The sequence below is a fragment of the Typopeltis vanoorti genome, chromosome 24 (genome assembly GCF_054136105.1).
Source record: "Typopeltis vanoorti isolate ZY-2024b chromosome 24, IOZ_Tvanoo_1.0, whole genome shotgun sequence".
In the NCBI taxonomy this organism is placed as follows: domain Eukaryota; kingdom Metazoa; phylum Arthropoda; class Arachnida; order Uropygi; family Thelyphonidae; genus Typopeltis; species Typopeltis vanoorti.
The window spans coordinates 71,837,516-71,855,536 of record NC_143572.1 but is presented as its reverse complement, the minus strand read 5'-3'; the positions used below and the strand labels follow the sequence as shown (position 1 = coordinate 71,855,536).

The following is an 18,021-nucleotide window of genomic DNA, read 5'->3' as shown; positions in this document are numbered from 1 at the left end:
ATAGTCCTAAAATCAGCCAGGTCACAATCATAGAAAAATGAGCCCATTCAGGACATCTGTAGGAACCTTGCAGGTGAAATTAGCATCCATTTTCATTATTCTTTTTTTGTTTAAAAATTAAAGCTAATCTTATGTACAAAAGATCAACTGAGTTAATTACACTGGATTTCTCAGCATTCAGGCACCAAAGTTACTTAAACATTGATTACTAAATATGATATTTACAAAATTGGTGAAAACTACAAAATCAGTTTTTGGATCAGTTCTTCACTTGGTTCTAGGCCAATGGCAGCCGGTGAAAATTTTAAGTGGGGGTGCTGCATATAAAAAAAACAAAAAAAAACACGTTTTTTCCTAATCAGTAAGGAATTTATTAATAAATAAATTTACATATTAAAAAAAATTGCTTTATTAAAAATATTTCATCCTCACCATGAACAAACACCAATAATGAAAGTTTCGTATATAAAAAGCAATGACAAGTGCAAACGAATATCGGCATTAGATCACAGTGTATTTGTTTCATGTAACAATAATTGAAAAAATGTAATTCTTTTCATGTTTTCAAAAGTGACACTCATCATAATTCAGCCTTGTATCTATAATAAATAAATAATCATATGTTATTTTAACAAAAGAAAAAAGATTTACAAAAAATAGTTCACCACGCACATGCACCAGTATTAAAGTTTCATATCTCACAGAAATAACATGCGCAATAATAAGATACACTGCCCAGACGGCAGTGTATCTAATGACGTAACATGCAATGACAAGCGCAAACAAATATCGGCGTTAGATCTCAGTGCATTTATTTCATAATCTAAAGCATTAATGGAACAATTCCAATTATTAACTATTCAATCAATATCAAAACATGAACTGTAACCTTTAACATGTTGTATTGCATTTATATAATGTTGTAAGCATTGTTATTATTTATAAACACAGACAAAATTTTTTTCATTTTTTCCTTGGGGGTGCTGCAGTGTCGCAGTGCTTATGTACTGGCCGCCACTGTTCTAGGCAATCAAAATGCAAAAGAATCTTTCTCTTCCATCTTTCTGGGGAGGGAGGGGAGGATTGAGCCGCTGCTGTTATGGAAACTGGACTGTGATACTATTGTCCTACTCAGTCCAGAGTTGGTTCCTTTCGTTCCAGCATTGATGGAAGAGGATAAGAGTGTTGTTTTCACAATGGTGTTGATGCTTATGGAGAAGACAGCTTCTCACCTTTTCTTTAAAGGCTGTGAGTAGGTGGTCATTTGCTTCTCTAAGTGAAAATATCATCTGTCTGCTCTTGTGTGTCGGAGATAAAAGTTATATTTTACTGCTTTCACAGTAATGAAGAGATATTTGCAAACTGGGTGGTTTTTAGACTGTGTATGAGCAAGGTTCAAGCATTCTTCCTCTGAATGCAGCCTGCTACAGGATAGAGCTGCAGTTTTCTGATAAGAACAGATCAAATTGCTGTTTACAGGACACTCCAAGTAGGTGTGACATATTGTTCCAGTTCTGTTGCAGAAGAGGCAGTTTTCTGATAATTCAAAGTAAAATTTGTGTAGTGCAGTAGGGATGAGGTGGACGTTGTGCCACATTGTCCACTGTATATCAGCATCTAGTTCAATGGCACTACTTCAGTAAGGCAGATCCCGCATAATGGGTGTTTGTTGAGATAATGGATTGCTGTGTTCTTTTGATTAGAAATTCATACAGGCTTTCCTATTGGTTTTTGAAGGCCTGTTTCAGATGCGATATCTGGCATGGTTATCTGAAGTGCAGATTTGATGGTGTCTGTCTTTTCGGCTCGGTTTCCATATTCAACTGTTACTAGCAATTCTGGACAGTGCCATATGAAGTTTGGGGATAAAATATCTGTTATGACTCTCACCCCTTGCCAAATCCCATGCAGCGTAGAAAAGCGGTGGGTTAGTAGTAGAACTTCTTATCATATTGTGGAAGGGGGACTCCTCTTTGAGTATTTCTTGAAGTGAATCTGCTTTCACTATGTGTTGTAGATTGAGGCTTTTCTACATTAGCAGCATGTGTCTATAGAAGGTAGTCAGATATGCCATCACACGTGCTGTTGTCATTCTTAGGATAGTAGAGGGAGAGATCTCTGGTGGCAGAGGAGAAAATATATTCTGCAGTCTCTTTATGTTGCTTTTTATGATGCTGACTATTTATGAAAAATAGGATATGGAATGTTGTTATATTGTGCTTGACTGACAACATGCCCCTTTCTTCCATATAAGGAGGTAGACAGAGTTTGTTGTAGAATCCAGTTGGTTTTGTTCCATATATAGCAGTATATTTCTGATTGTGTTTTCTTGTATTTCCTAGTTCTTATCCACATAAGAGGTCCGCGCGGTTAGCCTAGTGGCTTTGCGCTTCGCAACCACATGCCTCGGGAAGGAGTGTCCTAGGTTCGATTCCCGTCGGAGACGTGAGGAGCTGAAGGATCTTCCTCAGCCATAGCCAAGTTAGCCGGTCTTGGGCGCGGGCAGTAGGGTTTTTTCCACCAGTTTATCTGGTGTTTTTCATCCCGCAAGCAGACAAACCGGCCCCGTGAACACACAGGATACAGCCAAGAATACCTTGAGGCATAGGAGTGACCATTCTTTCCTCAGATTTCGGTTAAGGTTGTGGGCCTTAAAGGCCTGTTAAAGCCATTGGGATAGATAGATAGAATTATCCACATAAGAAGGTGTGTGTCCTAGGTGAATTCCCAGGCATTTGTTTCCCCTTTGCAGACCAGTGGCCAGAAATAGGGGGCATCAGTTTGGCTCCTGAGACTGTTTGATATTCTTAGTATTCTGTTTTCATGTTAGAGAAATCCTTATCATGGCAGGCTGTAAGTTTTTTTCTGAGTTGTAACTCAGAAAAGGATCTCTGGAAATTGTATACAGGAGACCAGAAAGAGGACAGTCTTATTTAATTCCTCTGTTGTATGGTATAGCTATGGTGAGCCTGTTGTTTATCTTCATGCAGAAGTGATCATTAATGTATAGAATCTTAATGACCTGAAGGATTCCTGGGCCAAAACTAAAGGCTTCTAGACAACTGAATAGGTAGGGATGTTCAGTTCAGTCAAAAGCTCTTTTTCTTGATCAAGTGTTACAAGGACCATAGTTTCATTGTTGTTGTTAGCTATGCTTATCAGGTTCCTTACAAAGTGTAAGTTTTTACAGACAGATTGTCTTGGGATAGAGTAACTCTGGTTCTTATCATATGCTGTTCAGAGCAGGTTTGAGTATTGGCAACAGCTTTTGATGTTATCTTACAGTTGGTATTTATAATGGAGATGGGTTACCAGATGAGTTTGAAAGGAGATCTCACATTAGGATCTCCTTTCTTTGGACTGACTGATTTTCCCTTTCAGTCATTTCTGACCATAGATGACTATGTAGGCTTTGCCCACAAAGTATTCCTGGTGAAATATTTACAGCATAGTTCACCATTGCTTTCCCCAACTCTGCAATTTTTATTTGGGCTCAGAACCGGTATATGGCTGGGATGTATTCACAACTGTAATCCATGTGTGTTCATGGGGCCAGTTTGCCTGTTCTGGGAGATGAAAAACCCTAGTTTCTGGGTGAAAAAACCACCTACCTCTGTATGAGACCGGCTAACTCACCTTTAGTCAAAAGAGACCAGATAGAGTTTCCTAACATCACTGACAAGAATTGAGCCCAGATCTTTCTGACCAAAGGACTTTGTCTATACTGACTGAGCTATGGAGACTCTCCTTTGGGATAAGCTTAATAACAGATGTTGTCATACTGGGTGGGAAGCTGTTGTTAGTGGTTTTGACATACTATATATTCTGTGGAGAATGGGTTCAAGCTATTCCCAGAAGGACTGGTAAAATTCAGTAGTAGTCCAGGGATGCAGATATTTGGAGGGATGGAATCATGATCTGATACATGAGATTGAAGATATGTGATGCTCCTTATGAAGGGTATTGTGTGCATGCATACATAGGAGATGGGTTACCAGATGAGTTTGAAAGGAGATCTTACATTAGGATCTCCTTTCTTTGGACTGATTTGGACTGACTGATGAGTCGTTTAATGATTACATCCTGTAGAAGCTGAGCTAGTCGATGCTCCTGGCATGGGCATCTGTCCATTGTAGGATCTAGAGTGCAGCTGAAATCCCATGCAAGTATGAGGTGGTCCTCAGTAACTTTACCGAAGTGATTTTGAATGAACTCCAGTACTTGGACTGCAAGCTACACTTCATTTACATTTCATGAAATTTACATTTCATGAAAGAAATGGACTGCAAGCTGTTCATCCTATGGTATATATACATTAATTATGCATTCTCTTCCCAGTCTGAGTTTTAATGATTGCATAAATTGTGCAACCAGGAAAGGCATCTATGATCTGTAATTTTAAGTAGCTTTTTTGGCATCCACCAAATTCCTGATCCATGAAGTTGTATGGCTGGGAAGTGATGTATGATATATGGTCAGTGCTGGTGTGAAGGTTTTTGTCTGAAGTGAAGTTAGTTTCCTGCAGCATAACTATTTCTGACTGATGGGCAGAGATATGCCACAGGATGAATTTGTTCTGCAGTGATGGAGTATATCCACTTACATTTAATGAGAGAACAGTTGCTGGACTGGTTTAATTTGACTGACATGATGCTCCTCATTTGCTTTAAGGATAATGATGCCGCTGCCTGGATTCAAACTCATTGATCAGGTGATATAATCTTTTTCTGAGGTGGATCATTTTTCTTTCTTTTTTTGCTTGCCAAAAGGTTTCTTAGTTCATCTTCCAACTGAAATGTTGATGGCATAGTCATAAGCTGTGAGCAGTTTTTGTAATAAGCCTCAAACTCTTTTAAGGAAGCACTGAAGCTGCCTAGCTGTTAGCAGGCCTTCAGTGTGAGGAAGACCTGCATTTTTAAGTTTCTTCTTTATCATCTGAGGACTTGAGATGCTCAATCTCCTCACCTTCCTCTACAGGTTGTTGGAAGGGGTTCTAGAATGCTTTGAGGCCGGGGATCTCTGGTGCAACCGTGGTGGTTCATCTTTGGTTGTTTGTGTATCTGTTTTCCTGCATTTGTTGTTCACTATTATTTTCTATTTCAAGTTCCAAAAAAGAAGAAGATACACCTGGAAAGCACCTGGGGATTCAAATAGATTATATATTAGTCAAGAAAAGATACAAAAACCAAATAAAAAATTGCAAAAGCTATCCAGGTGCCAACATTAGTAGTGACCATAACCTTGTCTTAATGAAAAGAGAACTGAAACATAGGAAACAAATCCAAAGATACAAACCAACCAACAAACCAAAAATTAAAGCGTAAAGAAAGGATACCAAGAAGCAACTGATGATAACATTCCAGAAAACATAAATAGTCAGTATAATATTGAAAACCAATGGAATATGATTAAAGAGTTGATTACAAATTCATCAAATCAATTATTGAAAAATGCAGAAAAAGAAAAAAGAAAACATTGGATAACAGATGAAATACTTGGCCTTATGGATGAAAGAAGAAAATATAAAAATGCTCTTAAAGAAGAAGATGTGGCCAAATACAAATATCTTAAAAATCAAATTACAAGAAAATGTAGACAAGCCAAAAATGAATACCTAGAAGAACAGTGTAATGACATAGATGAATTATTTAAAAAAGAAAACATAGAGAAAGCCTATAAAGAAATTAACAAACTGACTTTCAAATTTAATAAGAACAGCAAAAACAATGCCATCAAAGATGAAAATGGAAAATTACTAATAGAATCTGAGGATATATTAATGGAATGGAAGAATTATCTTGAAAAACTCTATAATGGCGACGAACTTGATGTTGATATCAGCATAGAAAATCAAAACGAAGATAATCTAGGACCCCCAATAATGCGAGAAGAATTTGATGAAGCACTGTCTGAAATGAGTAAGGGAAAAAGTCCAGATGTAGACAATATTCCTATAGAACTGCTACAAAATCTAGGTGATGAGACAAAAACCTTACTCTATCAATTAATAGCTCAAATCTATGATAGAGGAGAAATACTGAAGGAGTTTATGAAATCAACCATAATACCAATACCAAAAAAGAATAATGCAAACAAATGCAGCCAATTTAGAACAATAGCTTTAATCCCACATGCTAGCAAAATTCTGTTAAAAATTATTCAAAATAGAATTATTCAAAAATAGATTGTCTATTGGATGAAGACCAATTTGGATTCAGAAAGAATAAAGGAACAAGAGAGGCAATACTCTGTTTAAGAACAATAATAGAGAGAAGATTAGACCTTAGTCAAAATACTTACATTTGCTTCCTTGATTTAGAGAAAGCGTTCGATAAAGTAAACCAGCAAATACTCCTAAATTGTCTAACTAACATCGGCATAGATTTGAGGGATAGGAAAATAATTTATCAAATTTACAAAAATCAAAATGGACGGATTAAAATCAGTGATAAGGAGAAAATAATAAATATAAGGAGTGGAGTAAGACAAGGATGTATACCTTCACCACTTTTATTTAATTTATATATTGAAAAGGCCATTCAGGAAACTAAAGATAAAATAAATAGTCGCATAAAGATAAATGGTGAGCAAGTCATGTGTATGAGATTTGCTGATGACATAGCCCTTGTAGCAGAAAACAGAAGAATGTTAAAAACAATGCTAGAATTACTAAATAATAACCTTGAAAAATATAAAATGAAAATCAACACAGATAAGACCAAAATCGTTGTTACAGGCAAAATTCCTAGCAATATAGAGCATATAGGCATCAGTGGGAAACAAATAAAACAAGTGAAAAGCTTTAAATATTTAGGAAGCCTAATAACAGAAGATGGCAGAACAAGAGAAGACATAAGATCAAGAATAAACAATGCAAAAGCCCAATTCTCTAAGCTGAAAAGCATTTTAACAGGAAACCTCAACCTACAATTGAAAAAAAAAATTAGTAAAGACATTGATATGGAGCATTGCACTGTATGGATGTGAAACCTGGATTCTAGGCAGAGAAGATTTAAGAAGATTGGAGGCTTTTGAAATGTGGTGCTGGTGCCACATGAACAAAATAAAATGGACAGAAAAAAAATCAAACAAACAAGTCCCGAGAGATAAACGAAACAATTAAATCGATCTAAATTATAAGGGATAGGTGGTTTGGACATATACTTCGACATGATGGACTTGTGAAAAGAATAACCAGAGGCAAAATAGAGGGGAAAAGAAGATGAGGCAGACCAAGGAAAAGCTTTCTTGACCAAGTCAAAGACAGCGCGGATTTGAGGAGTTACCAGGAAGTTAAGAAGAAAGCCAATGACAGAGCAAAATGGAGGAAATTGCTGCTGAACTACCATTCCCAGGACTGATGCAACTGATGATGATTATTATTATTTTCTTGCTTTTGTTCATTGTTTTGCTCATGTGGTTTTGTGATGTCTGTTTCCTGCTTCCCTTCCTTTTCTTTAAGGTTGTTTGCAGTAGGTAGTGGTTCTTCCTGAGGAGCAGTTTCTGTAATGGGTACTTGATGTTGATTCTTCATTGCTTGGCAAAATGGGAATGGTATTTCTTTTTTGGTTTGATATTTCTTGTTTTCTACCCTGCTAATGTTGGCTGGTGGCCTTGTCAGCTGATGTCTCATTTTTAAGAGTATATGGCTGTTAATTCACAAGTGAAGTGTGAAGCTATTTTGCCAGCTGTGGTTTTGATTTGAAAACTCTCCTGGAGGCAAGTTTTCTCTACCTTTTCTCCAGGTAGAGTTAGAAAAACCCTTGAACCTCCTTGGTGGAGTGCTTCATCAGATGATCCATCAGTGTAGGCAATGACATGGTTTAGATTATTTAAGTGACGTATAGTGTCACATCATTTTCTTTTATTTTCTTGCTGTGAGTCCTTTTTTTTGAACAAGGTTCTAGGAGATTTAAGTTTATCATTGTGTTTTTTTGGTAGAATAGTGGAAAAGAATGGCTCTTTGCTTATTTCATTGAACAGGTGCTCTAAGTCGATCTGTTTTCTAATTTCATGATCGTATTGTAAAGTAGATGATCTCTTTAGTCTAGATTTTCTTGTCCAGGCATTGAAAGTCCTGAGTGAAATGAGATGTGATTCAGTTGTTGGCTCCTGATTCTGTTAGTGAATTTAACTGTGGATAGTTTTCTTCTGTCTTCTAGTATGTGAAGCTCACACTCTTGTTCAGCTTTTAAATTATTGGTGGATGAGACTGCACCACTAATAATTTTTGTTGCTCTTGATTGTACTCTGTCAAGTTTTTCTTTTGAGCTAGTAGAAGCTGGAGCCCAGATTAATGAGGCATATTCCATAGTGGGTCGTATGAGTGCCGTATATGTAGTTTTGAGTGTCTTCGGTTTTGCACTTCACTTTGTTCCACAAAATCTTTTGATGATATTAAACTTTTTAAGAACTTTATTAGGTATATTTGTAATATGATTTGTAAATCTCAGTTCAGTATATAGGGTTAGGCCTGAGTATTTTGGAGACTGTTTTTTCAATTTTGGTATTATGTATTTTGATTTCGGGGTTGTAATTGTGTCTGGTTTTTCAATCAGTGGAGAAGATGCTCAGTTTTGTTTTTCCTGGGTTTATCTGTAATTTAAGTTCCTTTGCCCATCTTTCTCAGCCTTTTATTGAATTGTTTAGGACTTTTTCAGACTGTTGAGGATACTGCTTGTGTGCCAGATTGCTATATCATCTGCATAGCATGCTATTTTTGTGTCATTTATTAAACGAGGATGAATATTGTTCATATAGATGAGAAATAGGAATGGGCTTAAAACAAAACCTTGTGGGACTCCAGGCCAAGTTTGATGCATGTTGGAATAAATGAAATCTGAAATCAAATTAATGCATTCCCCCTTATTCCAGTATCATATGCAGTTTTTATTAACTTTTGCCTCCAAACACAATCAAAGGCTGCTGTAAGATCCAAGAATATTGCTGTTGTCTTCTTTGGTGGTTTTTCTTGAAAGCCAAGTATGACTGATTTGCAAAGATAAAATAATTGATCTTCTCTTCTGTGTTGAGACCTGTATGCAGTTTGGTAGAAGTTGATCTTGTTATTTTCTAAGAGCTAATTCATAAGTCTGGTATATATATTATTCTTTCGTTTAGTTTACAGAGAGTGCTAGTCAAACCTACTGGTCTGTAGCTTTTATAGTCATTGGGTTTTTGTTAGGTTTTAGTAAGGGTATAATGACTGATGTTTTCCAGATTTTTGATAGTTTACCTATATTTCAGGAAGTGTTAAATATCTTCAGAAGGCAGTTTTAGCTATTTTTCCAATGTTTTTAATCATATGTCCAAAGATAAGATCAATTCCGGGGATTTGTCAGGATCAATTTAACTAATTGCTGTTTCTAATTTTGCCATTGTGAGGTCCTGAGTAAGGATGTCTGCAAGGAGATGTGCTTTTATAGTCATTGGGTTTTTGTTAGGTTTTGGTAAGGGTATAATTATGGGATACTAAGGCAAGTGATGAGAACTTATACCACCTTTACCATGAGTTGCCCCAGTCCTGAAAGTACTTCTGGCACAAACTTTGTTTGCTTACTCTTGAATAAAGGATAAAACCAAATATATGCAGTTTGCTTACTTTAGAGTTTGGCTAGTATATTTGTCATCTGTTTGTTTGTTGCTGCTGTATTAATTCCTGAGGAGACTGTGTTCAAAGAGTGATCGATATCCAGAAGTGTTGCGTTATTTAATAATCTGACGATATTCCAGTGTTATGAGTCTTTTCTTAGGTCTAGTCTATTGTTGAATTCTTCCCACTTTTTTTGTTTGCTGTCTTCTGTATTATTATGTTTTAGCTGTTCGTTGATAATATCTCTTTCAGTGATTATAGTATTGATATTATGATCTTTCCAAAATGGAACCCAACTGTCTTTCCTGAGTCCTCTGGGAATTGAATTTTTTGTAGCTCTCTATATGTTTTTGGTTAATTCTAGTAGTTGCTGATCAAGTTCTTTACTAGTGTATTTGCCAGTGCAATATGTATTTAATAGCTGTGTGTTTTTAGGCCAATTTGCTTTTCTTAAGTTCCAAGATCGCTTTGTCTGTGGTTTTTGGTCTAACTGCAAATTAATGGTTCTGATAATAGGTCTATGATCATCAATGGAATTCTTTAGTATTTTCCACTGGGTAAGACTCACAATTTCATAATCTACTGCTGTGATATATAATGCTGATTCTGTGTCTGTTGTTTATGATCACAAGGTTTAGATGATCATCAATTATGTCTTTTATTTGTGCTCCTTTCCAATCTAGTTGTAATGAGCCTCAAGTTAGGCTTTTGGCATTTAGATTTCCTAAAAGGATCTTTATATCTGACATTGTTTGACTTAATTGCTTAAGTAGTTCTGTATTTATATCTGTGTTATCTGGTGATATGCACTGACTATTGTAATAATGCATTTTGGTAGAAATATCTTGACTGCTTGAGCCTCTGTGTTGCTATTTATGTTGCTGTTTGTAGATGATATGATTTCTTTATATTTAATGTGCTTGGTCTGTAAGACTTTAGTTAGACCTCCACCAGAACGATCAGGTCTGTCGTTGAATAGCCTTTGATTTAGTTTCCTTTCTTGTAAGCATGCAATGTGGATGTTATTTTTGTATAAAATGTTCTTAAGTTGTTCCATCTTTTTTTGAGTGCCATTGATGTTTAGCTTAAGTATGTTGAGAGTCCTCGTAACATATTTGCCAGCCTGGCTGGCTGAGTGGTTAGCATTTCCACTCTCTAGCCAAAAGGCTGCAGGTTCTAATCCCGCCATGGGTATGGATGTTTGTGATTGTCTGTGGAAAAATTAGTGGTGGTGGTAGATGGTGTAGTTGCCATCAGTTGGTGGATTGAGCAGGTGCCCTCCCTCGATGAGTCTTTGGACTCCCTGGAGGTGTCAAATAATAATAATAATAAATATTTCTCATCGAGATTCCGGACTGCAACTCTCGACATGTCTGCTGCTGACACGGTAGCATGTATCTTCATAGCATTCTCATCAAGATCCCAGACTGCAGTTCTTGACGCGTTGGCTACCCTGGATGCGGTAGTATGTTTCTGATCAGAACATTTGCTCTTCATGGAATTGGGTGTACCAGAGTCCTGTCAGCCACCAATTTTCAGGATTGTCTGCAAAGTTTGATGTAACAATCCAAGTGAAAAAAAAAAAAAAAAGTGATAGTAGGATTAGACAAAAGAAAACTTTGGTAAGATACCAGAAAGTTTTCTGGGTATGATGTAGCATCAGGCAAAAGAAAATACCCATTAGGTGAAAGAAAATTTTTCATGCTACCATATTGGAGTTTCACCCTACAAAGCATGGGGTTGGACTTCTGCAAGGCACCTTCAGGGGATGTACAGGATATTATGATAGTACTACATGAAAAAGTTACATCATTACTAACTGCCTCATCAACAACTTTCCTCCAAATTAATCTGTTATCTATCAAGATTCTAATATTATTAGATGTTATATTTTTGTCTTCTAAGACACTTTTTGCTGTTTCAGTCCATCAAGATCTTGGTCTTCTTCTGGATCTTTCCTGACATCCTGGCAAGGAACACGTGTTTTGCTAACCTTTCCTCTCCCATTTTGTTTAAGCAACCGTAGCACCCGAGATTTGCTTTGCTAACATATTCCCGAATGCTAACAAAGTCAGGTTCTTTCTAATATTCTCATTTTTAATATGGTACTACCACTGTTCACTCTCCTAATTTTTCTCAGAAATTTAGAGTATCCTGCACACTTGTACTGGATTTATTTAGAATTATAACATCATCTGCATAAAATAAAGAGCTGAGATTAATATCTTCAATTTTGATACCAGATTTCATATTACTTTCCTTTATAATGTTGCGAGCCATATAGATGATAAATAACAGTGGAGATAATATACACCCTTGTCTCACACCTGATTTAACTTCAAGCCATCTTCCTGTACCTCCTTCAATTCAAACAGCTGACTTACAACTCAAATGTAGACTAAGTATTGCTTGATATAATGTTCTATGTGTACCATATAACTGTAGTATTTTGAACAGCTGTTTTCTTGGTACCTTGTCATATGCCTTTTCCATGTCTGCAAAACTTAAATACAGATCTTTGTTATATTCCCATGAATTCTCCATTTTCTATCTTAAAGTAAAAAATTGATCCTGACAACCTGTATTTGGCCTGAATCCAGCGTGTTCTTCTCATTCCCTTCCATAATTTTTCTTAGCCATTTCTCAAGTATATTTGCATAAATCTAAACAGGAACACTGAGTAGAGAGACACTCTGTTCACTCAGTGGCAAATTGTTCACATTCAATTTTATTTTCGTTTTCATAGATAGATGTTATGAGAGCTCTACCCCAGTCATCTGGAATTCAGCCCACTGACCAGTCCTCTGAATTATAGTGTTGTAACTATAAAACTTTTAATATCTCCATAATTGAACATTTCTAGTTGAATATCATCTAATTCAGTGCCTTTCCACATTTCAGGTTTTTGATGGTTGTTGAGTGTTTTCTACCACTGTTCTGACACTGCTTGTTTCATTTAGCAGTCTTTTAAAGTAATTACTCAAGGCATCTAGAATATCTTTTTCTTCAGTTTTCTTGTCACGTCTGTTATCTATAATTCATTTTACAGTAATCTTCCATTTATATATAATAGTCTCCAGAATATTTTGTTACCTTCGTGATATATATTTCTATGTTCTTACCAAGTCATTCTCATGAGCTTTATTTAGCTACTTTTACAGAATGCTTTGCTTTCTTACATATTCTCTGTATTTTCTAAGAGAGTTTGCAATGAATATGCTGACTTTCTTGAATTTTATCCTACTCACACTAAATGGTGATCACTTCCAATTTTGAATTTTCTCTATACTCTTATGTCCTGAACTAGTGGTTAAACATTGGTATCAACAATAACATAGAGACTTTTCTTACTGCTTCCTGCTTCTCTCCATATGAATTTTTGCACATTTTTATGTTGGAACATAATATTAGTGTCCGCACAGTTAGCCTAGTGGCTTTGCGCTTCGCAACCATATGCCTGGGGAAGGAGTGTCCTAGGTTCGATTCCCGTCGGAGACGTGAGGAGCTGAAGGATCTTCCTCAGCCATAGCCAAGTTAGCCGGTCTTGGGCGCGGGCAGTAGGGTTTTTTCCGCCAGTTTATCTGGTGTTTTTCATCCCGCAAGCAGGCAAACCGGCCCTGTGAACACACAGAGATACAGCCAAGAATACCTTGAGGCATAGGAGTGACCATTCTATCCTCATATTTCGGTTACGAAATCCAAGCATGCTTGGACGGTTGTGGGCCTTAAAGGCCTGTTAAAGCCATTGGGAATGGATAATATTAGTAATAATTAGTTCACATCCTGAACAGAAACCTAACAGATACTTACCATTATTATTATTATTATTAGCTTGCTGTTTTCTCCAAATTTTCCCAGAACATTTCTATATGTCTGGTTATAATTCTTGCTCCTAATCAAAATTTAACCAAAATTAACCAAAAAAATTTATTTGATTAGATCCAGACTATATAAAGTTTGTAGAAGGAATCCATAGTACTGAGGAAGTAAACCTTCCTACTGCAGAAGTATATCTGGAAGAAATTGAAGCTAGAGAAAAGGAACTAAAAGGTAATTTACTGTTGTATTTTTAGTTTAGAATACCAATTAAAAAAGAATAGCATGTTATATAATTTAAAATTTACTGTTTCCAATTAATATTAATTTCATTTTTTATACAATAAAGTGAATAATGCTTCATGTTTTTTGAGACCTGGGCTTGAATCTCATCCAGGATGCAAAGAGAATTTATAATGTTTTTTTTTTTTTTTTTTTGATGAAGGTTAGTTAGCCAGTTTTATGCAAAAATGGGGGGGGGGGGGGGGGAATTCATCACATTCTTAATACAGGAATCCCTCGATTAGTGTGCCTAATGCATTCTTTAAAATAGGCGCATCAATCGAAAACGCACTAATCGAATATAATAACCTATGGGGAAAAGTATAATTCGTTCCTCGAATTTCTTTTTTGAACCTTGATTTTTTTATAAAAGAATCAAGGTATGTCTCAGGGCCTAGTAAAAGGAAAATCATGAAGCTGAAAGACAATAAAACATATTCAGAATATAAATTTTATTATTCTACTTATTAACAAAGAATTGAGCTAACGTAGTTTGGCAGGCATTTTGTTTCTTTTTTTCATACAACCGACAGTATGACCCTATTGCCACTTCTATTCTGCAAATTTTACTGCTTCTCTCTTCATCAGGGTTAGCCTCTAAGCATTGCTGCTTAAAAACTTCGATTGTACGAAAAATATTTGCAAATTATTTCTGTGAAATCTCTTTTGGCTTACTATCAGTGGTTAAATTTTCTTTATATTCTTCGGGATCTTCCCGCTGTGCATCTAAATTTAGCAGGTCGGAACCACTCAATTCTTCAGAATGAGATTTAATTAACTCTTGGATGTTATCCTTGAAGGGGAGATGAAGGACATACGAATTGGTCGCCAACATGCGAAATCACGTGCTTTATAGATAAAATTTCCCAACTGTTATACAGGCAAAATAATTACCACTTTAAAAACTACAATGATCATAAAAGAGAAGTTAATTTTCCGATGTGTGTTATATTTTTTTCATTCTCTTAAGTGTATATTTATTTATTTTATGTTTTATTATCTTAATTACTATCTTGTTATATACTTGTTATGATATTATCTCTCATCCCTTTACTTAGTATTGTATCTTAGCTAAAACCTATTCCTTCAGTGGCCTATCATTCCAATAGATCACGTGTGCAAATCCTACAAACAAAGAGATTGCTTTAGTTTAGGGCCAGTTTTCCTTGGTTGCAATTCTGGAGTTAACTCCTTTTCAGAATTAAGAAAAATTATTTTTTGAAGCTGCGCTATCTTAATTCCTTCACCATCAGAGCACCATCAGGACTTTAGGAGAAATAATAGCTTCCTGCTTCTTCCTCACTTACTGTTTGTTGTGCCTGCGTGCACGTGTCTTGTTCTTAAGTTTCTTGAAAATGGCAACATGACGTTGCCGAAATATTGAAGTATATTAAAATTTATTTTAATGTATATCCTAGTTTACTTTGTAATTTCGTTAAATTATTTAGTAAAAAAAATCTTAATTTCTATACAAGAGAAATCTCCTTGTCAGAGAGTTAACACGCAGACTGTCACACGATCTTGGAATCTAGTAATCAACCAGCCCTTAGATTACTTTCTTCAATTAGCCGTCGTAACCAGCCCCCCCCCGCCCCACGCTTGAAATTTTTTTATACAGGTTCTAATTTAAGCAAACAGTGCATTGGTTTGAGAAATCAGGCAATTTACTTCGGTAAAGAAAACAAGAATGTTTATTCATTCTAAGATATTGTACATAGTAATCAAAGTTATTCTAAACATAAAAATTTTGTTCCTGCAGATAACACCAATCTATCAGACAAGATCTAATTACAATTAAAGTGTTACACTAAAAGACATCAGCAAATCAAACTGTCCTATTCTTGTTCACTTATCACAACTATGCAAACGAATAACTACTCAATATCCAAAGATTAGATTATAACACATCGAAAATGATTCAAGGACAATATCTGTTACAATATACTTCTAGAATTTCAACAATTTACCACAGGTTAAAGTACTAGAGTCCTGTCATATATTAGCAAGTCCTGTCACTTACTACATTAGCACATTAACTCTTCCTAGCTCTGTTCACAGTTCAATGGACAAAAAAAGGTTTTACGTTACCGACCAAGTGGACTAAGTAGGAATTTCCTCTCGATCAATCTTTGCTGACTTCTCTCGGCTAGTTTCCTCAATCTGCTACCTGTTGTCCTCCGATTTTGCCAACTAGTGATTATGTTCACAATTCACTCCTGTGCTGATGATTGCAATACTACTCTGATGGATGGGTGCGCGTGGTTTTGCATATAGCTGCGTCTTCACTGGCTGTTTAGCTGTGCCACTGCTATTCCTGGACTGGACCGCTACCTGACTGCATGGCTGTCATTGACTATCGTTCTTCCCATCCACACAAACGACTTCTACCGGAACCCGAAATCAAGGGGGAAGAGAGAAGCACAAACCAAGAAAAAAGCCCCGAGCTTGCGCTGTCAAATCTTTTATATCACTTGCAGCTGCTCTCCCTACTACGTCACCAATTGCTGATGGTACCTAAGCTTTTTGCACTCCGTGCTATCTTCTCTCCGATATGTCTCCCATGTGGGTGCCTTGCACGTGCCTCGACTTCACATTGCGACTGCCTGGGGTTATGTCTATAAGCCGATTAAACTAATATGAACTTTGCTCTAGCTTTCTTATTCCAATGTAACCTTTACAAAGACTTTTATGATTCTTGTCTGTTATTTACAAGACAGTTTACAATATAACACACACAAAATTTCATTAAGAAAGTATTATTACATTATTTACAAAATCGCTTACACCTATGTACAAGCATTTCTTTTGGGGAATTTTGGCATCTTAGTTAAATCCCAAATGAAATGCTTAATAATAAATTAAACCTTTCATTCCAGATTTAACACGTGTAATAATAAACAATTTATCCCAGAAGACTGATTGATTACCCTATTATCGGAATGGATTCTCCTTATTGTGATATGCGCAGAAGTGTTGAGGGGTCTCGAATCTGTGGGTGTACTATAGCAGATGACAAATTTTGACAGTAAAAATTTGGAACATAGTATACATGGAAGTAGTGTAGTTTACCATTAAAAATAACTTTGTAAAATGTTTTAAATCAGTATAAATTATTTCATCTGGTGAGTGATTTTTTAAAATAGTTAGCCATAAAAATGTATAAATAAAAATTTTTTAAAATCTGTAACATTTATTTTTTAGATGTATGTAGGCGCATTAATCGAATTTTAGATGCACTAATCGAATTTGGGTATCGAAAAAAATGACACACCAATTAAAAAGGCACTAATTGGGGGCGCATTAATCGGGGGATTACTGTATCTCCTTAAGGTGTATATAGGATACTATGGTAGTACTACTTGAAGAACTTACGTTGTTACTAACTTCTGATTGTGAGTTTTCCTTCAGATTAATCTTATCTGTCAGGACTTTAGTATTGTCAGATCTAATATTTTGTCTTCTAAGGCTCTACTAACCAATACATTTTGGTGTTCCTCTGAATCTCTTTCCTGCCATCCCAGTATTACACATCTGTTTTGCTGAATTTGCCTCACCCATTCTGTTTTAGTGACTACATCACCTGAGATGTGCTGTGCTTACACATTCCTGAATGCTGCCAATATCAAGATTGTTTCTAATACCTTCATTGTTAATATGATACTGCCATTGATGCCATCTATTCACTCTTCAGAACTCTCACATCTGTGGTATTGTGTCTTTGATCAATAGGAAATAAACTAGGTTAGGAATTTTTATTTCTAACTTGGCTCTCAGATCCAAAAATTAAAATTGTTTGGAACACTGTCTTTTATAGCTGATTTAGTGTTTTGACACTGATTTCTTATATATTCTTATATATATATATATTAGACACTGATTTCTTATATACACTCTGAATGGAAAACCATAGAACAAGTAAAACATTTCAGCTACTTGGGCACAATTCTTATTTAATTTGCTATCTTCACTAACAATTGTGCCTAAGTAACTGAAGTGTTTTTCTTGGTCTATTTTTTCATTGATGCGTATCATTGATGTGTTCAGCCTTTTTTTTTTTTATTGCCAATTTTCATATAAAATTTGTTACAGTAGTTATTCATTTTAATTCAGCAATCCTGAAGAGTTATACTGGATTTATTTATGAATATAATATTATCTGCATAAAGTAGAGATCTCCAGTTATGATATCAGGCCTAAAGCTACTTTTCTTCATACAGGTGATAACCATGGAGATGGCATGTACTCTTGTCACATCATGTTCCTTGACTTCCTTCAGTAAAGGAAACTGCTGATTTGCAAATCAAATATAGGATGTGTATTGATCAATATAG

General features: G+C 35.8%; 1 protein-coding gene across 1 annotated transcript in view; it reads left to right on the top strand.

The window, feature by feature from the left end:
- LOC150093402 (uncharacterized) overlaps window positions 1-18,021 on the top strand; it is a 233,648-nt gene that overhangs the window by 99,688 nt on the left and 115,939 nt on the right. Inside the window, exon 5 of the mRNA XM_090413608.1 lies at window positions 13,532-13,642. Within this exon, the coding sequence (XP_090269734.1) occupies window positions 13,532-13,642 (111 nt within the window). The remainder of the gene's footprint in view (window positions 1-13,531; window positions 13,643-18,021) is intronic.